The sequence below is a fragment of the Brienomyrus brachyistius genome, chromosome 5 (assembly GCF_023856365.1).
Source record: "Brienomyrus brachyistius isolate T26 chromosome 5, BBRACH_0.4, whole genome shotgun sequence".
Classification (NCBI taxonomy): domain Eukaryota; kingdom Metazoa; phylum Chordata; class Actinopteri; order Osteoglossiformes; family Mormyridae; genus Brienomyrus; species Brienomyrus brachyistius.
This window is the reverse complement of record NC_064537.1, coordinates 19943312-19957032: the sequence shown is the minus strand read 5'-3', so window position 1 is coordinate 19957032 and position 13721 is coordinate 19943312. Positions and strand designations below refer to the sequence as shown.

Sequence of the window (13721 nt, the reverse complement as noted above, 5' to 3'; positions counted from 1 at the left end):
TTGCAATTACAGCATTTATTGCATCCAGTTGTAAATCACAGTATAAATACAAATTAATCTGAGTATCGTGGGATTATTCCTATGAGAGTTAAAAAACAAAAATAATCAGACAATATGGTGGACGGTCAATATATGTGCAATATAGAATACAAGTACCAGCATTTGCCAAAGACATAAATAAACATACATAAAACTGAATTGATTTTTTTTAATTCCTAAGGAAATTCCCAGAAAAACGTTGCTATTACTCAGGTTTTTAAACCCGCTTTTCAGTTGATTAAATGAGGCAGCCTGCATTGTGGGATTTTCACACACCCTCCCACCTCTACTGGCAACACATCACAACGGTGCTTTTAGATCATATATATAAAAAAACAGCCAATCACGGAATGAAGTGGTTCATAACAATGAGGTACTTCTGGAAAACCTTCAGTTAAGATGCTCCCATCTATAGATTAATTATAACCACAAATAACCAAAGCTGTAATGTAAATCTAAACATAATCTCAGTCTATAATTAAGAATTTCCTTCTCTTACTAAAAAAATCAGAACTAAAAAAAAATTGTGACTTCAAATATGTTTTTTTCCCTATAAAATCACTAAATGCCAGTCTCGGCATTTATTTAAAAAAAATACAAAATTTCCTAAAAATATATATGAGAAAGAATATAGTCTATGTTCAAAAGTGATATCACAGAGGCAGCAAACTGAACTGCAGGTCTTTAACGGTCAAAGATATGACCCATGAGGTAGATGGGAAGCACAACTTCATTCCACTGGCCTGAGAACAAACACCGCATCATCCAGGACGTAGAAGTCTTTATACAGGTCCCCCTCACAGAGGTAGGGCAGTCGTGTCACTGCCTCCACCTCAAACCCCGCCCCCCTGAATACATCATTGGACAGGTGAGTGACCTGCTCCTCCCACACCTTTCCTCCGACTTTCAGGTGCTCTTCTGGCCGCTCCCACCTGCCACCTGAAAGAGGAAAAGTGCAATTCCAGCAACCTGAATATCATTAAAAAAACCAAAAGCACCCATGTCAAGTACAAACATGTCTTCTTCGGGGTAGGGAGCGAAAGTATAAGTCTAGCACATACAAATTAAACTTCACAGCTTAGATACAGTTTGGAACTTCCATTTTCACCTGGATCTTAACAGGCCCAAAACAATCTGTCACCTTACCGATTTCCACGTAAGGCTGAAAAGGCAGAACCACAGCGAGGACCAGCCTCCCTGTGCCTGGAACCAGGGAGCGCTTGATGTCTCTGAGCAGAGCAAGAGGATGGTCACAGCGGTCCAAGAGATTCAGACAGCTAATCACATCATACTGGAAGCCCGCTGAATGCCACTCGTCGATGCCCAGAACCCTGACAAAGACAGAGGACAGAAAGTCAACACAACTGGTTTTAAACAACTGTAACACAGATGCAAAACATTTCAATTTACTCAATATATGTGATTCAGGACAGGTCTTCAAACTTTTGCAGAAGCACCTAGTCTATTCTAGGTTAGTCATACTAACACTAATACCTTTTGTCACACAGCTGTGAAGAGTGGAAGGAGTAAAAAACTACATTACAAGAAGCTACCACCCTCCTGAAGGGGGATTAAACACAAAACATTATTCATTGGACAACAGCCCCCCTGATTATCACATGATTTTGGTATCATTTGTAGCAGTGATGTTCCGAGCCGATGTCAAAGATTTTTTTTTTTATTGATTGGTAATTGAAAGCCTAATCAGTTTGCTGGGTCCGCCCAATTCACACAGCTGTGCAGATCGTAAGGTTCTGTCATATGCTGCAGTAAGTCCGATGCAAATGGCTTGAAAGTATAAACTGCTGAGATGTCGTGCGGAAATTCTTTAAATTGGAAACTCAAGTAACGCAACAGTTACCTGCAAAGTCTGCGTTGCCCATCCTTCCGAGATGGTAGCAAGAGAGCGGTATTTAATACAACTAATCTAATGCGGCACTTGAAGAAACAGCATAAGGAAGAATACTGTGTAACCGTGAGGCTAATTCAGACAAACGATAAACCAATGCATACTGTATCTATCTGTTTATTTAAATATCTATTAAAAGATCAGATCGGGACTCAAAATTGGCAAATAAACAAATGAAATGGATCAGATTTGGAATACCAAAAAAGTGGATCAGGACATGCCTTGTTCCCTAATATCTTACACATATAGATATGAACCTTAATTAGTGGAGTAAGTGCTTTCCATGACCTTACTTTCCTACTGAAACCGACAGGGACAATATGTGACAAAGTAATGGTTGTGGGTCTGAAGCATTAAACAGTTCAGAATGAAAGTTACAGAGAGACCGCGGACTCCCCCAGCCTCACGTCTGCCGCCACGCCGCATTGGCTTACGTGTAATTCTTACGTGTAATTCTTACGTGTAATTCTTACGTGTAATTCTTACGTGTAATTCTTACGTGTAATTCTTACGTGTAATTCTTACGTGTAATTCTTTTTCTGGAGCTGCCACCTCATAGGGGCAGATACTTCTGTGGTGTAGACCTCCTGGAAGTGTTTGGCCATGACATCAGTGACACCCCCATCCCCGGCGCCCAGGTCCAGGAGCCTGTTGCCCCGCCAGTCCGAGTTAATCTGGAGGAGCCTGCAGAACTGCTCACCGGAGAAGACGAACATGGAGCCCCTGCCGAGGAACCTGCAAGACCAATGGAGAGCAAATGTCGAGCTGACACCGGAACGCACAAGATGACAGGAAACACAAGTTCGACTGTGGGATGTGAAGTACTTAAGAAGAACCAGGGCATAATGAGAAACCACATGATGAGACAGGCTGCTAAAGCAGTGATTCCCAATCCAGTGCTTGGGGACACACAGACAGTCCATGCTTTTGCTCCCTCCCACCTACCGGGAGCTGGGAGGGAGCAAAAATGTGGACTGCTGGCAGGGAGCAAAAATGTGGGTCCCTGAGGGCTGGATTGGAAAACACTGCGCTAAAGTCTTAAAAGACAAGGAGGGTTACCCGTTTATGGAAGTGCGGGAGACGATGGGGCTGAAGATGGTGGAGAAAAAGGAGTGATAGATCTGTGTGAAGAGCCAACCAGACTTTTCCTCGCTATGCTTCAGGAAAGCCTGGGTGTCTGGGTCTAGGTGGCTCTGGACAAACAACGGCCGCAGAGACTCCTCCAGGATGTCTGGACAGCAGCGGTACCACTACAACATCACCACAGAGCAACATCAGCGCGGCTACCTGGAAACACCACACTTAAAGTACTTCACAGCCTCTGTTACTCTTCAAAAGGAGCAAGAAAAATTAATCCAAGGAAATTTACACCTTACTTTTTCAAAAATTCACCTATATCAGTGTTTCTCAACCCAGTCCCCGGGGACCCCCCAGAAAGTCCACTTTTTGTGCTCCCTGCCAGCCTCCCTCACATCTGAACAAAACATTGAAGAACATTATGAGAAGGGGGGTGGGGTTCCCCTCAGCCTTTCATCAACTTGGGTAGGGGTCCCCCTCGGTAGATTTCGCCAACCAGGTTGGGACAGGAGCATTTTTTTTGTGAGGTGGGGGGGGGGGGGGGGGGCTGAGATTTCAAACTCGTTATTTTAATTACTTTACTTCCTGGCTACTTGCCCGATCGAGAGCAGATCGGGACGGGCGTCAGGAAGGGAGAGGTGCGACGTGCCTGACATCATCCTGTAGCTAGAGGAAGGACAAGTTTGCCTATAATCAAGACAATTATTTGATTGATTGCCAAGTTCTATAAATGATGTGCTTGAGAGCATAAAGCAACGTATTGCCTCCCAAAAAATAACCCAAAACAGCCGCCAGAGCTTTTAAAAAGTTCCAACTTATATACTTATAAACTACAGGTTAAGACTGCCTTCCTTGTGCCCTCTGCTGTCTGCTGACTCTGACCCAGGCAGCTCTGACCAGGATAAGCGGCTGGAATACAGACTAATGGATGTTAATCGCCCTCCAGTGACATACCTCCGGCGCTGCGCTCTCTCCTTCTTTCACCATGCTGAAGATCAGCGTCCGGGCTAGCGGACTCCGCACGTATTTGCCCGTCCACATCCGTCGGATCGTTAGTAGCGAGGAAACGTAGACTATGATCCACGCCACGAAAACCAGGGACCTCATCTGTGAGTGACACATTTCACGTTAAGACGTTAAGGTCCCAGCCCAGATGCAGCCAGTAACCGGCTGAATCGCACATTATAAAGAGAGCAGTGTCCAGTTGAATGGAAACACGCCGATGGCTTTAAGTAAATAACAACAGCAGACATACCCGTGGGTGTGGTGAGATTTTATGGAAAACAACATCGCTTTTCGAAGTTTGTTTTGCTAATGCTTAAAGCAACGTGTTAACACGAGCCCCTCCCAAAGCCGGTCGGGGCTACGCTTCCGCGGTCACGTTTTCTTCCTGTGCCACACTAAAATATGTCCCGCGGCGCGTACCCATCCCATAAATATATCCACTTTTAAAACCTGTTTATCTGGAATATGGCAGATTCGCGCATTTTAAACCATCATTGGGGGAAGTACAACGTACAACTGAATGGTTGTGCATTTAAAATCGCTAAAAGTAATATGTGTGCCAATACTGATCACTACACTTCACTGTACTTCATTACACCGCCTACCTCCCCTGTAGTGAAAATGTCAAGAGAGCCCTATGGGGTCTTCTTTTTTATGTCTGGTAACAGCAGGGAATTTCTTAGATTTAGCTTGTATGGGAAGCAATTAGCATGAATCTGTACTATAAATAATTACATCTCTAATTAAAAGCCCGACTGAGTGATGACTATGATCTATATGACTCCCGGCATTTTTCAGTTTAACAATGATGCACTGCTTACCTTCCTTTGCTGCTAGTGTTTTATACAAGAAACAAAAAGTCAATGACAGTTCATCTACATGCATGGCAATGCATTGGAACTGTACTTAAAGCCTTCAGGTTACATGTATGGATTCTTTAATATTCAGTTAATGCAATAAGTAGCTCTTATGATTGTTAGGCCTTAGCTTGAAAATATGTACCATGTTTTTCATTTTGGGCAGCTGTTCTGACCCACTCCTTCCCTTTCAAAAGTTGTATTCCATTTAACAATGACGCTAGTTTTAATAAAAAAAATAAAAAAACACATGGATCAGCATGGGAGCTTGCTTGTTTTAAAATGCTTTGGGTCGCGACCCATGGGTTTAGAGTCGCTGGTTTAGATCATATATTTTATAGTGTAATGTAGTGTATATTTCTATCCAATAGAGGTCGCTTTTGTATGCCGTCCAATATAAAATATTTAAATAGACGTTATTCTGTTAGGGGCATTTTAAAATTAAAGTATTTATAGTCTTACTTTTGATTAATTCAATATGTCGTATATATTTTTAAATTCTTCATACAAATACTTCCAGAAAAAAAATTATCATAAAATGTGCCAAACTAGATTATACAATAAATGCAAAACAAAACAAAACAAAACAAAATAAATAAATAAAACAGTCAAAGGCTCGCCGTGGAGGTGTATATGAAAGCCAGCAGCCAGCTGATGCTCGGCGTGACGTCATAGCATAATTGCGCCACGTCGCTGCGCCGCTTATCGGCGGATTCTGCACCGGGCTGAACTGAGCGCAGTTTGTTCGGGGCGAGCAAGCGGAGCTGCGACGGTGTAGCCGGGTACGGGAAAAGGGGAAGGAAACTCGGCTGAAGGGACGGGGCACCGGCTAAGAGTGGTTGGCGATACAGGATAAGATCAGGGATTACTAGAGAAGGTGTGGGAGAAGATGCTGACCGACATGATTGTGGAGGAAGAATTTGAAATTAAAGAGGAAGAACCCTGGTATGATCAGCAGGACCTTGAGCGGGGTGAGTGGCGGCGCTCCGGTGGATGCTGGGAACAGGCACCTGAAACGGCTGTTAATAAAAGTCTGTCCATCGCCGATGCATAAATAACAGTGCGGGCAAAGTAGGGGTCTATATTTTAGTAGAAAACTTGCCTGTGGAAAATCGGATCATCTTCTAATCGTGTAATCCCTTTTGTGGCTATAGAGCTGCCTTAAGGCGAATGAATAAATAAAATGTTTCCTAACTAATATAGCCCGGTGGCTTTCTCGTCATTGTAACATCTAAACCCATCATCAGCGTCAAACTGAGCTTGTTCTTATTTAAATACACACGTAAGGTCTGTAAAACGATATATACAGATCTTACCGTGACAGTTCACATTAAGCTGAACTGGCTGAGCAATTGTACTGTATTAATGTGGCTACGTGCGTTTGTAACTTAAGTGTCATAAACATAATATAAACTTAATTGTTAACTGCAATGTTAGTCCATCTTAAAACGACTTTGGGACGTAGTCAGCTGTCTGACATCAAATAGCAGGAGTTTTATAGCAACAACTTTAAATTTACTGTAACTAAACTCAATGAGGCGTTTTAAAGACACGGGGAAAGAAACTGGGAACGCAAACCATTCAATAGAGCCTGTTGAGTTAATGGTTGGACTTCATATTGGTTTATTAGTCGTAAATTTACTCCAGCCAGTTTACTTTGGTAAAATCAGTATTGTCTTGCACCATGTCCTGTAATAGTTGGTTCGGCAATCTATGTGTTGCGGCAACATGAAACGGTAATAAATATAATAGCGGAGCGTTGGTAATAAAAGTAAAGTATTTGCTAATTAAGCAAAAAGGCCCAATCATTAGATAACGGGTACTTAGTGCAAAGTCCTTAAACTGATTTATTAGCTGAAACGCAGCTGTTGATTTGCTAGCACGCATAACTAGATAGAACAATATTGAATAATTCAGTCATTTTTGTGAATGGAAATTCTCATTTTAGAATCTTGAAATTACCCCTGATATTGTAAAGTGCTCGCAGACCGTATACGTGACGCGTGAAGGGGGGCGCGACTTGCGGCATGCGGCCTCCAGCGAAGCTGTGATGTGGGGCTCGGTTCCCTTTGCCAGCTGACCCGGTGCCTATATGTAGGGACTGACGTGTGCTGGAAAGGTCTAGCGAGGCAGTTAGGGTATTTAAAAAAAATTTTGGGAAAATGACATTTGGATGTTAAATTCTCAAGTTAGATTTGTATGAGTGAGAGCATTCACCAAGATTAGGTAAAGTGTAAAATTTTGCTCAAGACATTTCACATTCAACTTATTTCTCAGTCGAGAAATGTCACGTTTAAATACAGTTTTTTCGAAAATAAATGATATTCCTTACTTTTGCTAATCTATGCCTTATTTCTTTTTGGAAAAACCGCACTGAAAATATTATTTGAAATGTATCGATTTTCAGCTCTTGTTCAGCTAAAATGCTGGTTAATTTCATCGTACGCCTTCCTCATAAATGCATATAAAATCATCCGCTAAACTCGGTTCCAAAAGCCACCATCAGCTGCGGGAACCGTTTCCGCCGTGGAAATGAACGGGATGTCCCTAGTCATCAGGTAATGAAATAATCCATATTTTGGTTGTATTATTTTTCATGTGTAGTGGTAACAGGGGTCGCACGTATTTAGCCACCCCTTGGATATGCCACTGGGTGCACCAATAACCATATCTCAAAAACCATTGAAAAGAATGATTCGATATTTTTTGGTGTTTTTATTTGGTATCAAAATAAAACATTGACTTAAAAATCACTTAAATCTAACTTGGGCCATTTCACCGGCTGGTGTTTATTAATATTGTAAAGATTTATTAAAACAAATATGCATTAAATTATTTTGGTTGGTTCGTTTTTTCTCCTGATCTCAGTGCTCATCAGTGCCCATCCAGTGTTTGCTTGTTAATGGAGCTGGTGACCAGCACACTGTTTGCTGTGGTTACAGACCTGCATCTGGCTGCTGAACTGGGGAAGACGCTGCTGGACAGGAACCGGGAGCTGGAGGAAGGGATGCAGCAGCTGTACACCACCAACCAAGAGCAGCTGCAGGAGATTGAGGTAACATGATGTCGTCATTTATCCATCGGACACCCGTCAGCCATTTTTGCGTTTGAAGCAGTGATTGCTTTCATCTGTATTGATATGAAAATGCTTTGCTCATCTTTGCATTTTAAATAAACTCAGTCAATTCAAGTGTTTTGTCACAGTGCAATTAAATAAACAAATAAAAAAATTCATGGTGGTGCAGTGGTTAGCACTGTTGCCTCACACCTCTAGGACCCGGGTACGAGTCTCTGCCTGGGTTACATGTGTGTGGAGTTTGCATGTTCCCCCCATTTCGTCATGGGGTTTCCTCCTGGTACTCTGGTTTCCCCCCACAGTCCAAAAACATGCTGAGGCTAATTGGAGTTACCAAATTGCCCGTAGGTGTGCATGTGTGAGTGGACGGTGTGTGAGTGGATGGTGTGTGAGTGTGCCCTGTTATGGGATGGTGCCCCATCCGACCTCATGCCCGTCGCCTCCCAAATAGGCTCCAGACCACTTTGGGTGTATATTTATGAGAGAGAGCTGAAACGTTCCCTCTTGGCTTCCTGCTATTCTCGACTTATAAAACGTTACCCTCATTTCCTTTTCAATCATCGACGATTGTTGGAGCTCTGCTCAGGTGATCCTCCTCACAGGTTTTTTTACCGTTTGCTGTACTGCTTGCAAAAGAGAGCATTTGCTGAAAATCGAGCCGCTTCTCTTGCCTTTTTTACAATAGTACTCTGTATCAAATTGTGCTTTAAGTTTTCACAAGTTAAATTAGCACCTTCATGTTTCCTTACCTTAAAGCAAAGAACTATACTTGGTTTCATTGTGTGTCATTGTGACATTTTCCCACGAGTCCTTGATGCTGCAAACTACAGTGTGTGTGGGTGGGTTGGTGGGGGGGGGGGGGGGGGTTCTCTAATACAAACATCACTATGGAGTAATGTCTTATTGAGACCAACGGAATCAGGAGTAATTGTGGCCGATACAGACCGACTATGTTCATATCTTATTACAATGTATAGTTAATGAGGCTTTGTGTCAGCAAAGGGACGTTCAGCTGCTGCCGTTTTTTCGCTTACGCCTCAGAAGCTGCAGCTTCCTGCAAGGGTTTCCTGCCTTAAGTCCTCTACAGCCTAGAGAAGACTGTCTGAAAAAGGTGTTTTCTGCACTGCCCTCCGGTTTGTTGAGAACTAAGATTTTACTGATTTTCCTAATAGATGAACATGGCACTTGTTATGTTTGTGAGGAATTATGACATTGGTTTCTGGCCTGGATGGATGGATGGATGGACGGATTGACGTATGATATGGAATTGCGGCAGAGGGTGGTAATTAAGGACTTAGAACTGTGAAGGAAAAGCTGAAGGTTTGAGTACAAGGTACAAGCGAAATGGTTATATAATCTGAGGATGACGCTGTGCCTTAGTGGGTGGCACTGTGGCCACACGTCTGCAGGACTGTGGGTTCAATGCAAATAGTTAAAATTACTAAATATTTTTTATATATATGCACACAGTGATGTGCAGTATGTATGAATTGTGTGTTTCCCTGTTCATCATTAGTTCTTGTTTGTCGTCCTCTTATTTCTGCCTTGTGGTAAGAGACTGTTAAAATGAGCAGAGAGCGAATCGGCTGATAATGTCTGTGATAAGATTACGGAATGACGTCGAAGTCCGACACGCAGCGATCGACTTTGCTTCAACCACGGTGACGCCGAGCTGCTTGTCTCTGTAACCTTCAGTTTTCAATTCAATAGATGCTAAAGCCCATTATGGACAGTGTCAGCAGTCAGAGAAACACTGCATACTGTCAGATCCACTGTATCTTTTTAAAGAGTTTGTGAATTCCATCGCTATAGTAACAGTTTCAGTTTTTTCTGTGTACAGCCATGGTTTTTATTGGCCTGTTCTGAGTTGCTTCCCAGTCATGTCCTCAGTGTTAAGTTTCTGTAAAATTCATGTTGGTTATGTAACTATTTAACTTCTAGGTCAGCAGTTGGTTATTATCTTATTTGGCAATACTAGCATTAACATTTAACTGTACTTCACACTATTATGGCCAGTTTGAGAAATTCGTAGTTTTAATTGCAGCATTGAAAGAAATATGGGTCATTTTTAAGGAGGAGTGTTGGTTTAGCCATGACCGAAGTCCGACAGTGTAAAGCGTCTGACTTCTGATGTCGTCCTCCTGTCCACCTGCCACAGTACCTCTCCAAGCAGGTGGACCTTCTGAGGCAGATGAACGAGCAGCACGCCAAGCTGTACGAGCAGCTGGACGTCACGGCGCGCGAACTGGAAAAAGGCAACCAGCGCCTGGGCCTGGACAACCGCTTGGCCCAGCAGAAGATCGAGAGGTGGAGTGCAGGGATTGGGAGGCGGGCAGGCAGGCAGGGAGGTCACTGTTCCATGGGAATGTAGCTGGTCCAAGCCGCAGTGGCGTGTTCTCTCCCCAGCCTGACGGAGACGATCGACGGACTGCATGCGCAGGTGGAGGAGCTGCAGACGCAGGTGGAGGAGCTGAAGGGCGTGCCATCGGGGTGCCTAGAGCAGCAGCGGCGAGCTCTGGGCACGCAGAGCGTCTCCTGTCTGGAGGAGCTGTACGGCATGCACAGGTGAGGGGGGGGTCCTGTGCATGCACTGTGCATGCACATCAGCATGAAGGCGGCATTTATTCGCCACCTGTAAACACACACACCCTGCTACATTTATACATGCACGTGTAGTATGACTGTTAATGGGTTTAGGGAGGATTTTTTATTAATAACACCGACTTCTCATCTGGTTATTTGCCAGAACTCCTGTAATACCAAGATTTTCCTCAATAAGCACATGTCACTGGGCTCTTTGGGAGAATTTGCATAAATCCATTTTATCTTCTTTGCATCATGCAGCCTGCTGTTCTGTAGGCTGAGTGGGGGCAGGTTTGGGAGCCCTGGGCCTGAATACCGACTGCTGGCCCCAACTACATATTAACATATTAAACCCAAAATGTTTACTTGATCAATCATTGTCACAGCTATACTTATTTATGTATAAGATGGTGTCGTTAACATTTTCAAAACTGGAATTAAACTTGTCCCTCTACGGGAAGAAACACATGGAGTTTGAGGATGGATGGATGAGTATTCTGCACTTCTGTTTCTGTGGCAGGTACTCGTCATGTGATCAGGCACATGTGCAGGGCACCCTGCTGGCCAAGGAGGAGAATGCGTCCTTGAAGCGCTCCATGCAGACCCTGCAGACCCAGCTGGGGGCGGAGCAGAGACGGCGTGCAGAGGTGGAGCGGGAGGCGGAACACCTAGCTCAGGAGGTGGGCGAGCTGGAGCGCCGGCTGGCAGAGCTGGAGGGCAGCCAGGCGCGGGTGCGGGAGCTGGAGGCTGAGGTGCAGGAGCTGCGAGAGCTGTGGAGGGCCGATGGCGGCGGAAGCAGCAGGGAAGAAAGGCTGCTGCCCGATTCTGTGTTCTTTGAGCTAGGGGAGGGGCCAAGCCCTGTGGAGGAGGATGAGCTGAAGGGGGCCTCGCAGCGGGGCCGGCACGTGCTGATTCGCCAAGCCAGTGAGAGCTTCCTGAAGGGCGGCGCCGGCGAGGAGTTCCGGCTCGGGCATGAGCGCATGTGCATCCGCCGCGCAGAGGTGGTCAAGGAGCGTGGCATCTCCCTGCTTAACGAGGTGGACGCCCAGTACAGCGCCCTCCAGCTGAAGTATGATGAACTGCTGCGGCACTGCCAGCAGGGCTCAGAGCAGTGCAATCACAAGGCAGTGCAGACTCCCGCGTCCAGGCCGGGCAGCCGGCCGTCGGGCGAGGAGCCCTCCTCTCAAGCCAGCGTCCCTGAGGCCGATGGCCAGCAGCCCGAATACAAGGCCCTCTTTCAGGAGCTCTTCAGCTGTATCCAGAAGACCAAAGAGGACCTGAGTGAGAACAAGGCCAAGCTGAGTGAAGCACAGTGACGCTCCTGTGCAGCGGGTTGGCTGTGGGGTGGGGGACACCACAAGTGGAGACCTGGAGGTCTGAAGGTCTGAAGCTCCACATCACAGCTGGTTTGTGTTTGTGCCGTAACACCAGCCCTGGAAACAAACACCCCCCCCTCCCCCCCCCCCACTCTGTCACAGAGGTGCATCAGCTCTGTGGACATTCGACTCCTCCCTCACGCATTCTGTGTTTTTTTTTGTTTTGTGTTTAACTTATTTAAAACCTGCGTTTTACTGTATTAATGTCATTGCCAGGCTGGGGCACTGGGGCTTGGTCCAAGGAATGACTAAACTGTCACTTTCACTGTTTCGGAATGAGCTACTGCCTGTGTTTGATAGTGTTAGAGGGGCAGTGTCGTGTCTGTGTGTGTGTTTTTTCCTGCAAATGAAACTGTTGAAAAAAAGAATATATATAATTAGAAAGAAAGGAGTTTGAGTAGGTTGCATAATGTATGCAATGACCAATGTATTGATGGTGGCATATCTGTGCTTTATACCCCTGAGTATATGAATGTCGTCGTCATGAACCCACTAAAATAACTTGGAAATGGCAGCGTGTTTATGCGGCGCCCAGACGGAACCCTTGAGGACGTAACTGTCTAGTGTGGTGTTTCTCACAAGCACAGAGGTTGGTATGTAGCGTTAAAAAGACAACGTGCCCCAGGAGTGTGCTGTGTATGATAATTCTCTCTGGGTTTCTCCTGGCCAGTGTGTGTTGTCCTTTTGGAGTGTGTAGAGATGTAAGGTTTTGGTATGTTCCAGTTCAGTTCACTGTGTTCCAGAATTACCGTGGTTCGTTAATTTAATTCCTATTACTCAGCAGTATTCAGCTAACAGGAGTCGAAATGTAGTTTGTGACATGTGGAAAGGTAGATGATAGTGCGATTACACCTACATGCTGGCCCTCCAGCAACACTTTGGATTCCTTTGGAATGTTATGCTTAGTTTTTTTGCTGCAGAATCTCAGCCCCATTATTTTTGATGTGTGTTTTGAAGAACAGCGAAAATGATTGTTAACGTTAACTCAGGAGCCTCACAGGATGCATAAAATGTGCAACGTATTACTCAAACCCTGCACACTGACTTTATTACTATTTGTTACAGGCTTAATCTAAGTGGTTGTTTTTCTTTTTCTGAGGTTAAACAAGTACTACCAGCTTACCGGATTTAAGTTCATTCCTCCCAGATGAGCACATACTGGTTTAAATCCATTCCATACAATAGTGATTAAGTTCTCCGATTACAATTACATTTTAAAAACCCCATAATGAAAGATGAGAGAATTACAGGACATACGAGTTTCTAGTTTGGTGGTGCTTCAAATCAGATTTGCACTATTTTTGTATGCCCATCGCAACCATATCAATATTAAACAATGATTTTTTTTTTTGTAATTAATTAGCTATTTACATACCCCGCAATAGGATGACAGGGATTGGCCCATTGTATTTTTTTTAGTCTGGGAGGGAGGTGAACGTTTAACAAATGGATGTGGCCAGGAACACAATACACAGAAGACAAAGGGCATGACTCAGGGCAAGGACTCGGCCTGTGAAGACACCCAGCTCAGCTTTATTCCGTTTTGCGCAAGAGAAACCATCTCCGTTTCCCAAAACCATTAGAGCACTCTTACCGGGGAGGTGATCCTTGTTTAACTGTATCTAGCACGTGTGTATAATGTAAATTACAAAAGTATAAGCTCTATACATGTGCTACACGCTAGGAGAGCGTTGTGTTGTAATAACAGCACAGACTTTTGTCTGGAGAAAAACCAATAAAGTAATTTGTGACGATATGAAGATGAAGTGTCAGATTAATGCTGAAGAGGTCAACGTTCA

General features: G+C 44.4%; 2 protein-coding genes across 4 annotated transcripts; one reads left to right on the top strand and one right to left on the bottom strand.

Moving 5' to 3' along the window:
• Positions 1-4420, bottom strand: mettl9 (methyltransferase like 9). 2 transcript variants are annotated; one of them, XM_049013378.1, is made up of 6 exons: positions 4281-4420; positions 3980-4132; positions 3008-3198; positions 2474-2683; positions 1186-1370; positions 1-978 (listed from the first exon to the last, which is right to left on the bottom strand). In XM_049013378.1, the coding sequence occupies exons 2-6, from the start codon at positions 4130-4132 to the stop codon at positions 770-772; spliced, it is 948 nt and encodes a 315-aa protein (XP_048869335.1). In that variant the 5' UTR covers positions 4281-4420; the 3' UTR covers positions 1-769. The 2 variants fall into 2 exon arrangements, with proteins under 2 accessions (XP_048869335.1, XP_048869334.1); XM_049013377.1 differs by lacking the exon at positions 4281-4420 and having other exon boundaries at positions 3980-4147.
• Positions 4421-5560: 1140 nt separating this feature from the next.
• LOC125741889 (cerebellar degeneration-related protein 2-like) lies at positions 5561-13682 on the top strand. Of its 2 annotated transcripts, none has more exons than XM_049013376.1 (5): positions 5561-5858; positions 7830-7942; positions 10137-10270; positions 10370-10528; positions 11067-13682. In XM_049013376.1, exons 1-5 carry the CDS (start codon positions 5777-5779, stop codon positions 11860-11862), a joined length of 1284 nt encoding a protein of 427 aa, XP_048869333.1. In that variant the 5' UTR covers positions 5561-5776; the 3' UTR covers positions 11863-13682. The 2 variants fall into 2 exon arrangements, with proteins under 2 accessions (XP_048869333.1, XP_048869332.1); XM_049013375.1 differs by having other exon boundaries at positions 10122-10270.
• The last annotated feature ends 39 nt before the right edge of the window (positions 13683-13721 follow it).

What these genes read in the sequence shown, in the direction of transcription:
- mettl9 (XM_049013377.1), bottom strand. Translation starts at nt 4,147, where the DNA reads ATGTGTCACTCACAGATGAGGTCCCTGGTTTTCGTGGCGTGGATCATA. An exon ending in GAGAGAGCGCAGCGCCGGAG is followed by an intron (nt 3,199 to 3,979) that starts GTATGTCACTGG and finishes GTGATGTTGTAG; the next exon opens with TGGTACCGCTGCTGTCCAGA. An exon ending in TCAGCCTTACGTGGAAATCG is followed by an intron (nt 979 to 1,185) that starts GTAAGGTGACAG and finishes TTCCTCTTTCAG; the next exon opens with GTGGCAGGTGGGAGCGGCCA.
- LOC125741889 (XM_049013375.1), top strand. Translation starts at nt 5,777, where the DNA reads ATGCTGACCGACATGATTGTGGAGGAAGAATTTGAAATTAAAGAGGAA. An exon ending in AGCAGCTGCAGGAGATTGAG is followed by an intron (nt 7,943 to 10,121) that starts GTAACATGATGT and finishes CACCTGCCACAG; the next exon opens with TACCTCTCCAAGCAGGTGGA. An exon ending in GAGCTGTACGGCATGCACAG is followed by an intron (nt 10,529 to 11,066) that starts GTGAGGGGGGGG and finishes TTTCTGTGGCAG; the next exon opens with GTACTCGTCATGTGATCAGG.